The sequence below is a fragment of the Macaca fascicularis genome, chromosome 11 (genome assembly GCF_037993035.2).
Source record: "Macaca fascicularis isolate 582-1 chromosome 11, T2T-MFA8v1.1".
NCBI lineage: Eukaryota > Metazoa > Chordata > Mammalia > Primates > Cercopithecidae > Macaca > Macaca fascicularis.
The window spans coordinates 109,812,382-109,825,007 of NC_088385.1; the positions used below are offsets into that span (position 1 = coordinate 109,812,382).

A 12,626-nucleotide genomic window follows, 5' to 3' on the forward strand; every position below is an offset into this window, starting at 1 on the left:
ATTTAGCTTCCCAGAACCACTCACCCATTTCAGGTGGGATCATAGAACTGTACCTGGTTTCCACTCTTGCAGAGGGCATGAGGGCCCCTCCCTGGGCTCAACTCATTTGAGAAATTCAGGTCACAGACCTATAATTAGAAGGCTAAAAAATCCATTCCTTACCTGGGAAAACTGGGCAAAGCTGCGATCTGAAAACAAGGGCACATGTCCCAACAGCTCATGGCAGATGTCACTGAAAGACAGAAAGCACAGAGAGCTTGGAGGGGAGGAGGTTTAAGCCAAGCCAGACTCAGTCTTTCCATGTGAGGAATGGGTAGAAAGAATGGAAATAACTCTTTTAGGCTTATAATCTCTCTCCCAGGAATAACTGATATGCAGAGGTTGGGATCAGAAAAGGTAAGGTAAAAGATAAAAAGAAGAAAAGGAAGGAAAAATAAGAGACAGGTACAGGGCAGGGCACAGCAGCCAAGGGTCTTAGGAGTATGCCCAGTGGGGTACAGGGCAGAAGAGCTAATATTTCTGTGGACATGCTCCCATATACCTAAGCAAGCTATGAGTCATGAACACTTCTCATCCTGTCTTCTCCCTGGTATTGACTTCCCTGGGCAGATACAATATGCTCAGCTATTCCACTGGGAACTAAAACAAAAACAGTGCTGCTCTTCTCTTAGTCTGGAGGTGGACAGCAGTGAGGGAAGAAAACCTACCTTTACTTAATATTTTATGTGCTATGTCCATTTGGAACAGGTCTTTTTGGATTTGTAGCAATGAACTTTATGGGCAAGGAAAAATAATTTTGGATGTTCTACTGAATTTTTTATAAGTTGCATAAGTTTTATCAGACTAAGGGGATAACTAAACACCCAAGTAAGAAGCATAATGGCTGCCATTCTCTCCCTCTACCCAATACACAATCTAGGCAAAGAAAGATAAGAGTAATCTAGATGTATACTTAGGAGGTATTGAGATAGCTTGGCTGCCACTTGTTCCTGTTCTCATTTGCAATTTCATAGCTTTGACTTTGGAACTTGATTGGGATCTCTCATTCTCACTGCCAAGGGAGTTCTGAGTTATTGGATCACAGGATGCCCAAATCTCTAATCAGTCTGGTCTATCTACTTGGATGGAGAAAATCTCCAGAATAGATGAGTTGTTTTTAGTACTATCAGCAAACAGTCTAGACAACTAGTCCTATGGACCAGCCAGTAATGAACCCAAATCTCATTCTTGCAGCAGGAAAGGATGGTGCTCATTGTGCCTGGCAACTAGTAGCTGGAGGACAGTACTCACGGTTCGGGGGTGTACATGGGCTTGGATCCATGTCTGATGTACTGTGTGCAGTGGAAAACTCGGAAGGCCAGGCCACCCAAGAAATCCCGAGAGGAAAGCAGGCCAGCCACAGGTCGGAGGCGGAAACCAGTGCAAGCTGGGATGCAAAGAAGAAAGAAAACTCAAAGCTCTTCACCACTGAGCCAGAAGTACTAAGAGACCTTCAGGTAGTGGAGTAGCACACATAATTGCCCAGGGACATAGGCTTTGATGCTAGGCAAATTTGGCTTCAGATGTCTGCCTCGCTGCTTTCTAGCTAGGTGATCTGATCAAGTAAATTCACATTTCTGAGCCTCAGTTTCCTCATCTGCATAATGTAGACAGATACCTCTTAGAGATGTTTGAAGAATAAAAAGAGCTAATGAATATAAAGTACTTAGCACAGAGTCTAGCACATTGGAAACATGCGATAAATTTAGCTTTCATTACCATTTGTTAGGGTGGAACAATTATTCCCTACTTCTCCTGCTTCTAGAGTGAAAAGGGAATTTGTACCTCATTTCCCAGAAGGTAAGAGTATGGATAGAGTGCTTCCAGCTTCTGTCCTGCACCTCACACAGTCCACCCCATGAGTAGCAGTGACCTGTCTGACTGGAGCATTTGGGAAGAAAATATGAATATTATCAATTTAACTCTTTCTGTACTGCTCTTTCTCTTTTGATTGCTCACAGAGGACCTCATTCCAGTCTGCTCTTGGCCATGCAATGGACTGTGCTGCATGAATTGCCAGGTAAGTTTACCTAATTAAGGGGGTAAAATATTAGCAAGTCCATTTGTGTGCACATCTATATCACATTCTCTAAATCGCTCAATTTTAAAGTTGACCTCTGATCACCATCTCTATGGTTCCTGTATCTGTCTCTCAATTTGTTCCAAACTTTAAAGGATAAGGACAATGACAGTGATAATGGTAATAATAGCTAACACTATATATTACCTACTGTATGTAAGACACTCTTTTAAGCTACTTTATGTGTGCTACTAATCCCCACAATAGCCCTATGAAGTAGACACTCTTATTATGCCCACTTTACAGATGGGAAAGCTGAGACAGAGATAGGTTAAAGGTTTCATTCAAGGTCACAGCCATAGGTAGTCTAGCTTCAAAGTCTGTTCTCTTAATTACTATTATATAGCTTCCCAACTGCTAGTATTACTGTTTTATTACTCTTATTATTGGCCATGGCAATGGGAGTAATTAGCTAAAGAAGTCTTTGAGATCTCCTTGCCTCTTGCCCCCTGTTCTCTATGTCTTCAGGCTGAAGCACACTCTGCTTGGACCCTTACTCCACTCTTTATCTAAGAAGCAAAGACTTTCTAATGGAAGGGACCCAAAAGGTCATCTAGCTCACCCCCGATCTGTCCTGGCTACAACTTCCCTTCCTGCCAAGTAATTTCCCTGGCTCATTGTCCCCAGAGTGGCTCATCTCTGCACAGCTCTGATATATAGAAACTTTTGTAACCTGTAGTCTGTCTCCCTACTTTTGCTTATTCTACCTGGCACACAGTAGGTGTTCAATATGTGTTAGTTCATTGTTTTGTTTTTGCTAAATTAACATCCTCTTAGCAGAAAGAATAACACCTATTTCCCCTGAATATATACTGTATGGAGAGGCCTGCGACTCAATGTATTTACCTATTGAGCTACTCAGGTTTCAATTCAGTCCAAATTCACTGAATACCTGCTGTGTATGCAAGACTGTGCTGAGTGTTTTCATATGCAGCATCTTACTTCATTCTCGTAATTTCCCTATGGGAAAAGCTAAAGCGTTGATACAGTGTCCATTTGACAGATGACAAAACTGAGGCAGGTTTACTTAGCTGGAGGGTGTCAAAGGCAGGATTCATACCAGATGCACAGACTCAGAGCTCAGGGCTCTTGGCACCATCCCCAAAAATAGCACATTTCTTACACAAACACACACTCCTAACTCATAACACAGCAGGAGCTACAGGGAAAAAACAAAAAACAAAAAACTCAGTGAAACAGCTTGGGCTTTAAGTGTGAAAGAAAATACTTTTCAGGGACATGTACACAGCAAAATCCACAGCCTCAGGTGTTTGATTGAATGAAAGTGGATAAACACAGTAGAGACTGGAGGGAAGGTAGAGCACAGTGAAACTGAGTTCTTCCTGGAGGAATCAACCTGCATGCATTTCTACAATCACATGCTTTCATACTCGCCTCCACATACGTCTTCCCCTTCCCTCTCCTCTGCTTCAATCCTGCCCCCACTTTCTGCAGGGTCATTGACCCTCATGTGGACCTACTCTGCAGAAATTGAGAAACGTCTTCCAGCTGGGGAATGTTATCTTCACGGAAGCCACAGTACTTTTCAAGAAGTGGAAAAATGTGATTGTACTCGTAGCAAGCATGGGTTTTATACAAGGACTTCAGAGTCTTGAACACTGTACCCCAGGTTTTCTTTTCTTCCTCTGTGTATTCCACTCGAGGAATGGGCTGCCCACTAGAATACAGACAAAAATAGGTGTCTCAAGCAGGGCAAGGGCACAGCAGAATGCAGGTTAGGTTAGCAGAGGGAGTCGGAGGCCAGAACCTGTGAGCTGCCATCACTTGCTCCAGTGAATTTCATACATTATTTGAAAGAGAAAAATTACACATCTTGATACAGGAAACATTACTGTTTTGATTTCCCACATGAAATTGGCTAAGCAATGGTTAACCACTTTGATTAAGCAATGATACAGGCTGCATTGAGGATTTGCTCTCACTTTCAGGAAATCGCTTGGTTTTTCTACTCTTCCAATTCTCTAACTGCTTACCTAGGGTGGAAATTCACTTACCTGCATGGGCCAGTCAGGTATCACAAAGGTGTAAAGTTTCAGAAATAAGGCAATAAGGAGAATGGTGGCCAGCTGGAGAATGCATTGCCTTTCTAAACCAGGGCATCTAAGTCCAGTTAAAGCAAAATAGTGTATTTTTATGGTGTTAACTAAAGCAATTATACCAGTGGGCTGAACTGGATTTAATATGTAGGCCACGAATCTGAGATCCCCTTTGTTTGGTAGGCATGCACTTATTGGGTTTGATATTTCTTCTCCTGTGAAGTTATAAAGGTATTTAAATACAGGCTAAGTAAGATTCCACATTGTATACATATATCAAAACATCATGTTGTACACCATAAATATACACAATTTTTATTTGTCAATTAAAAAAACTAAATAAATAAACAAGTTCTAGATCAAGGATAATAAATATTGGAACAAAGGAGAGAAAATTTTATAAATCCATGCTAAGGTATAAAATGCCTTACACCTTCTCTACACTGAGCTTGTTCAAGTACATATGCCAGGCCCCACAGATTCTGAATCTCTTGGGGAAGGGAAGGCTCACGTATCTGGAGTCTAGTAAGCTCCCCACGTGACTCTGATGCAAACTATAGTTTAAAAGTCATTCGTTGTAAAAGTCCTTTTGAAAACCACCTGGGAAGGAGCTGTGTTCTGAACAGCACAAACAGATGAAAACCAAACAAAGCCTGACTTCAAAGACCAGTGACTCTTCCCTAGGCTGCAGGCCTATTTCTCTAACAGGAACACAGAGTCTGGGACAAAGTGAGACTGTTTATCTCAGAATTATGGATCATGATTAGGCTCCAGATTAGGTCTTTCTTGCCCTTTCAGAATTGTACCTCATCTAAACGCATTAGAGCACAGTCTTCGTTATTGTCTACAGATGAGTGACAGGGATTAGGCAAAAAGATAGCATTTTGCTTAAGTATTGAAAGCCAGACAAGTTCAGAAGGTCTTGTGGTAACCAGCAGTGATGGTGAAAAAAAAAAAAAATCAGGTAAGCTCTTGCCCAAGAACGTGCCATTATCAAGACTAAGAACTGATACAGGAGACGAATAGACTTTGGAAACAGACACAGACTGTTCAATCCTTGGCCCTGCCATTACCTAGCTGTATCAGCTCAGGCAATTCAGCAAAAATCTCTAAGCCTTAATCTGCAGCTGCTACATGGGCTAAACATAAGTAACTATTTAAATTTAAGTCTAATACTATGTATAAAGTACCTAGTATTAGTACTGACAAATCCTAACAATTGGATAATTGATCATTACCATTATTACTGATTCTAATTTTAAAAGAAAGGCATCTGTTATTCCTGGCACAAATTTCAAGAGATGGTAACATCCTGAGCACCAAGATGTTCTGCTGGTTGACACCTGCTGTTCTAGGGACTCAACATCTGTTCCCCATTCATCAGTAAAGCACCTTTCTGCCCTCTCAGTCTGTGAGGTTCGGGTGAGGCGAGACTCCATTCCTACCTTCAGAAGTGGGCATGTGACCAGGCTAAGCAAATTGAAATCCCTCATTCCCCTGCATTGTGCCTGGCTGACAGATGGGCCTATGTCCTAATCAGAGTCAGTGGACTCAATGCTAGAACTGTGATTGACCTTGTTGGAAATAGACAGGACCTCTAACTGAGTTGAGGTATCAGCCTAGAGGTGCTAGGTTCCCTCTCCAAGAGAAATGAGGCCAAAGTCTGAAAGCAAGGCCAAAGCAAAGGACACTAGAGTCAGAGAGGCAAATAATGAGACACTGAATCCTGGACCTGCCTGAGCCTAAACGACCCCCCTTAAACTCTTCATTTATAGTATCCAGTAGAGCTTTCCTTTATGTTTGAGTTGTTTTGCAGCTGAAAAATATAAGCTCCTATGATCCATTTTATCTATTCCTAGATAAAACTTAAAAGCCCAACCTCCACTCCAGTAATATCATCAAAACCTGCTGTAGCAGTCTTCCATATGGTTCTAGACACAATTCCTGGCTCTGCCTCCAATTCACCATTTTGAATCTTTACTCTTATATGGTCTCTTGGATTAATTCATTCGTTCAACAAATGTTAATTGAGCACTGTGACAAAACAGTCAATTACCCCTGCCCTCATGAAGTCCACATTTCCAGTAGAGGGAGACAGAAAGCCAACACAACTCCATTAGATGGTGAGAAATGCTACAGAGAAAAAAAGGACAAAGGTATAAAGAGTTTCAGAATGGGTTTTCACTTTTACATAGGGTGTAGAGAGGGGCATGGCTGAGAAGGTGACATCTAAATGAAAACCTGAGGAGATGAGGCCTTGGTGCTTCACTCTGGAGTCTTCCATTTAGCTTGAACATAACTATTTGAGATTCTGATTCCACTTTTCTGCAGGTTAATCTGGTTAGCACCAGTCCCTGAAGTCTAAAGCAGTGACAGCTGTATCCCCTTCATGCAGGTATTGGGGCTGCTCATCCCAAGCTTGATAGCAGTGGCTCAGCACTCCCTGCTTTCCTGGGAAAAGCAGGAGAATCTCAACTCTAACTCTGCTGCTTCCTAACTGAGTGAGACCTTGGTCAATTGTTAAAAAGCAAATCACAAACGAAAGCACAAAAATGTTAAAAATGTGACACTAAACAGACCATGTAAAGGACACAGGTTGACAAAATGAGGGTAGAAACAGAAAGGTAGAGTGTTGCCTTGTTTGACCTCAGTTGGAGATATACACCTCAGTAGAATCAAATTTTTTCTCCTGCTCTGTGCAAGTCTGGGAATGACTGTGAAAGTGTACAATTTTGGGGTCACAAATACACTTAAGTAGGCAAATTCACAAAGTAGAATCTGCAAAAAAAAAAAAAAAAAAAAAAAGGATGAACTATATCAGACCCTGAAGTAAGACTATTTACTATTTTGAGACTAATAGACTCTAGTAAGACTAGAGACTATTTTGAAGAAGAAAGACATAGTAAAAACAGCATCAAAAGCTTAAATGACATGAGATAAAGTAAGATCTGAAATAGGCTTTGAATTTTTTAAAAGGCGAACCCTTAACTAGCTACACGACCTTTGGCACATCAGTTAATCATCTGGGATTCATCTATAAAACGTGAGAAATTGACTAAAAAATTTTAACGTACTTCTGAGAGTCCAGCCATCTATAGATGATTTTCAATAACCAATGTAAATGATTAACATGCAGGATTGTGAGGTGATTCACCAATTTCACTCTTCTTCATAAGGTTTCACATTTCTATGAGAAGGAGGTTGAGGAGGATCTGTCTTCGCTCTCCCCAAGTCCCAGCAACCCAGAAGTAAGTGAATGTACTTTCTAAGCACCTCCTCCTTGATTATATGAAGTGCAGTTTCTAGACTCTAGGAGTCCCCAGACACTCAGAAGAGTGGCTAAAAATACCCTTAGAATTCAACAAACCTGAGTTTAAAACCTGATTATGTCACATACTAGCTACATGATGTTGGCAACTTACTGAACCTTTGTAAGCTTTGATTTCCCCATCTGAAAAATGAGAAGTTATTATTATTAAGGCTGAACAAAGCATGTACCAAAGCCCCCAGACACATAGCAAGAAGATAACAAGTATGATCTGTTATTGCTGACTATCTGAAGGACTCTTGCCTGCACCCGCTTTGATGGTGTCCACCTGACTGTGCTGGGGCAAAGGTGGGGTCAGGAGAGGGAGGTCACCATCTTCTGTGAATCCTGCTCAGCAGGATCCAAGGCCCAGATGGGCTTAGATCTGACCAAAGACAGCACATTTTTTAATCCTTCCACTACCAAAAGTCATTCAGAAAAAAACTTTCCCTCTCTTTTTCTGGAGGTTTTTCCATGTTGAAAGTAACTTTGTATTCAGTATAGAAAGGCCCATCATCTTCTCCATCTCCCTGAGATTCTGTCAAAGCTGTCAAAGTACTATGCCATGAGCATTCTGGACAACTTTTACGTTTCTTCTTGTGTATGTCTTTTCTTAATCCCTTAACTCAATAACGGCACTTGTCAAAACACTGTTTCCCATGGTGGCATTTCTGTAGTTCCTTAAGACTCAAAAGAGCAAAGCTGTTGTCTTCTCAAACATGTTTGATACTTGCATTTTCTTTTGGCTAAAATAGGGTAGGAGAGGAACACAGAACCTCAGACAGAAACAAAACAAAACAAAAAAAATCCTAAAATTGTCCTTCACAGCTGGGTCAGACCAGATAAAAGTAGAAAGCTGAAGTTTGGCTGGCCTGAAATCTTGAATGATTCATTATTTCAGTAAAGCAGCCAGCTCCTTCTTGAATGTAAATGATTCTCTTTCCTTCTTCCCTGTTTAATGTGCAGAAGACCGGAGGCTGTTTTATTCAGGACTGAGGCCTTTTCTAATTACTGCAGACACCACTGAGTAATTAGACAACAAAGCTTGGGAGAGAGCAGGGCCCCAGCACAGTGGGTAATTTTGTTTTGTCTAGCAGCAATCGTTTTTTATCGTATGTTATTAAAGGGAGGGTTTAAACACACCCCCAAACACATACACGCACGCACGTGAACACATGCACACACAGAAGGCAGGACTCTTCAAGCTGGTATTTTCCATTCTCAACTGGGTGAGGGCAAGGGAGAAACAGGCTAGGGGTGTGTTTTTCTCTCTTCCCTGCAACAAGCAAGGCAGACTTACTGGCGGTAATTGTAGGCAGTGTCAGCAAACTGCTTCCGTCTTGCACGGTACACAGGATCTTTAAAACCCTAGGAGAAAAGAGACACCTGATTTTCAAGGCTTCATAGAAAGAGGTCTGGTACCTTTGTGAATGCTTTGAACGGGGGCTCTTGAGCCATGACAGTGCATGTCTCCTTCCCTTGTTTATACCCTAAAACTAAAGTCTTGGTTAAACTTAGGATAAGCTCTCCTGCCAGATATTGTGAGTGACACCTGGTTAGTAACTCCTTTGATTTAGCATGAGCCTCCTTGCTGTGGATTCCAATGTGCATGCTCCGTTCTTAAAGAAACCTCATCTACAGTATATCTGACTGACACACTTGCTAAATTAGGCAAAGTTCATAGGATGGATGTCTATGATGAAGATATACAATATCCATTTAATTCCTGATTGAGGTGTGTGTCTAGCTCTACCTTTTAATTTCTTGATAGAAAAAGGTACATGCTTATTGCTCTTGCAATTTTTAAAAATACGATTTATTAAATATATACTATGTGCCCATCTGTGAGTACTAGGAACTGATTTTACATATAATTCTCACAACAAACTTGCAAGTTCGACGAGTATGATTATCCTGTTCTTTCCAGAATAAATGGTGGTTCGGAGAAGTGGAGCCGTAGTGGAGGTGAGGCTGGGATTTAGATCACCATCAGTAATTGTCAGCCTTTACAACCTGGCAGGGGCCTAGCTAACTGAGAGTCTGTCTCAGGACCTAAAAAGGATGATAATGGCTTCTCCTCTGAAGCTGACTCACAGGCAGCCTTTTCCCAGTGATTTGTAAGCTCATTTCTTTTCACTCATTTCTGAGTGAAAAGAGGCTAAGTGTGTCTTTGAGTGTTTGGGGTGGAAGTGGGATTCCAACTGATTGAAAGACAATTTTCCAAAAAAAGTTGATTGCAGTCTAAATTTCAGTAAGACAAGAGACTGATGTCATTGCTGTAGAACTCTGCTGTGGTTCTTCCAAGCCTTTCCCAGTAAGCCATGCCATCCACCACTTTAGCTCACAATTTCTCTGCTCCACTCTCCCTCCAAACCAAGGCAGTAGTGAATTCAAAACAAAAGCTTATATCACAGAGTGTAATGTTTAAAGGAGCTTTTAAAAAGAGAAATATTCCCTGATTTTTAGATATTGTTTTTTGTTTTGGTTGCTTGATTGGTTGAATTTTTATTTTGGCAGAGTTTCTCTCTCTCTCTCTCTCTCTCTCTCTCTCTCTCTGATATATATATATATATATCAGGGCCTACCAGTAATTGTAAAGACACAGAGGGCAATGTAATATAATGTAATTTCTTCTGAGAATCTGCAGCATTGATTTTGGCACACAGAAAAAACTACAGACACTTGTTGGAAGAAAGGAAGGGAGGAAGGGAGGGAGGAAAGGAGTTAATTAGTTTATTTCCTGGAATATATTTTGAAAAATAGAAATATCCAAATGTTTCACACTTGAAAAGTGAAGTAAAACTACTACACATTTTTTTTTCACTCCAAAGCTAAATCCCAGATAAATAATGTGATTACTCTGTTTAGAAAAGATTTTATGACGCGGTTATTACAAAGTATAACTCTTCCTTTCCCTAGAGCACTGAATGGTTTTTAATCATTAATTACAGATTAGAAAGCTTAGGAATCTGAAGACTTAAAACTACTGTTGTGCCTCATTTCTACTGGGTGAAGATAAGTTGGTTTGAGATGATGTGGTTAAAAAAAAAAACAAAAAAAAACCTGGGCAGCATGATTTACTTTCCAAGCATCAATAACACACCATTTTAGAAACCTGTCTACTGGACTAATCAAAGAACATTTATTTGTCCACATCTCCATACTTGGGGCTCAAAATAAAAATGTAATATTGGTCAGTCATTAAGGTTTGATTGTTACAGTCATTCTCACTTGCCATTCTTATTGAATAGTTAGTAATGAATAGCCTTCTTCAGGCCCTAAGGATAATAGGTAGACTTCTGACCCTGTAAGGCACCTTGGAGAAAGGTCCATTTCTATATTTTGGTGTCGAATTGAAGAATATAAAGCCCATGGAGCCGTTTGCCTAAAGGCCCTAAACTACAGAACTAGCACCTCCATTTGGATTTTGTGGCCCTGCCTAGGCTGGCAAGCTGAGATTTGAGCACTGAAGTAGGAAGCCAGGAAGAAAAGAGAATTCCTTCAATCCATGGATTTCCACTTCATCATGCTGCTTCTAGGAATGAGATGTCCATGAACAATTCTTACCCCCATTTGCCTTTATTGTTTATCTTTCATGTACCTTGCCTAGGTGGTTTAAAGATTTTCCACTTGTGAAAATAAAACCTAATGTAATACTGTATATCCAGTTGATATTATCAGTTATGTCATATATCAATTAGGTCAGAGGAAATATGTAAGTATATAAATGAAATGACTAAAGAAATACACCAAACTCTAACAAATGTTACCTCCAGGTAGTGGGAAAAATAAGTAACACTAACAGTTGTATTCTTGAAAACTATTTATGCTTTTCAAGTTTTCTAATGTGAGAATGGGTTTCTTTTAGAATAAGAAAAAAAGAAAATAGTATTAAATATTCATCTCAAATCATTTTAGTGAAGTAGCAGGAGATTCACATGAGAATGTGAGAATAGGTTTCTTTTAGAATAAGAAATAAAGAAAATAGTATCAACATCCATCTCAAATCATGTTAGTGAAGTAGCAGGAGATTCACACACTGGTATACAGGAACACACACACAGATAATGCACTATACAGATCTTCCATGTGGGAAGGCTTCTAACCATGACCCTTTCCAGCTCTGGTTTCTAAGAAGTTCATTATCAGCCTGCAAGGGGCCCCCACCAACCAGGTTGCAAGGAGTTTTGCTTTCTCAGTTACCAGTGGTCAGACATCTCTGTGGCCTGAAGCCCAGCCTCTTGGGGATTTGGCCTCGCATCCCTTGGGCTACCAGATGATCACAGGGCCTCTGTAGCTGTCCATGTGGAGTACATTCTGAATCAAATCACAGTTGGTGATGACTGATCACCCTGTCTCAATTTAGACTAATAGCAGCAATTTCAGTAGCACTGCATGTAATTTATTTATAATCACCCTGTCTCAATTAAACTAATAGCGGCAATTTTGGTTGCACTGCATGTAACCAAATATGTTTTGACAGGAAAATATATTGTTGGTGAAGGAGTGGTGAAGGGGAGGGAGAGGGGATAGGAAAAGACGGGAGAAAGTCGAGAGAGTTCTACAGGACGCAAGTCATGACATCAACAGGAGTCTGCATGTATTCAGAGGTATAATTTGTGTGTGTGTCGGTTTAGCGGAGAGGGTAACTACATATATGGAAAAGTGTTGAGTACTCTTGTAGACAGATATTTATCCCATCATTTCCTAATATCATAGTTAAGGTTAAACCTCAGAAGTGCTCTCTTTAGGCTAGTGAGAACACGGGTTTTAAAGTCAGAAAAGCTGTGTTGGAATACTAATTCATTTATTCATTAGGAGCATGGCCTGGGGGCGGCCAGGTTATCTCTCAGCCTTAGTTTCCTCATCAGTAAAATGAGACTGTCAATCCTACCTGCTTCACAGTGTTATATAGTTTAAGTCAGGTAATGTCAGCAGCACATTAAGTAAAATTCGGAGCACATCGTAGGCGCTCAAAGAATGATGCATTTGTGCAAAATGGCGGGAAATCCAAAGACAGAGAAGTCTGGCTCAGAACATAAAAAAGATATACTCTGGAATGGGTCAGTGATCCCCACCAGCCACATGGGGCTGTTAAACCAACATCTACAGAATTCTTACCTTGCTGTGTATATTGGCTAGG

General features: G+C 40.6%; 1 protein-coding gene across 1 annotated transcript in view; it reads right to left on the minus strand.

The window, feature by feature from the left end:
• Positions 1-12,626, minus strand: part of PAH (phenylalanine hydroxylase) — a 70,844-nt gene that overhangs the window by 12,967 nt on the left and 45,251 nt on the right. The window contains exons 5-8 of the mRNA XM_005572043.3: positions 8,784-8,851; positions 3,601-3,797; positions 1,291-1,426; positions 163-232 (exon numbers count right to left, since the gene is read on the minus strand). Coding sequence (XP_005572100.1) covers positions 163-232; positions 1,291-1,426; positions 3,601-3,797; positions 8,784-8,851 — 471 coding nt within the window. The remainder of the gene's footprint in view (positions 1-162; positions 233-1,290; positions 1,427-3,600; positions 3,798-8,783; positions 8,852-12,626) is intronic.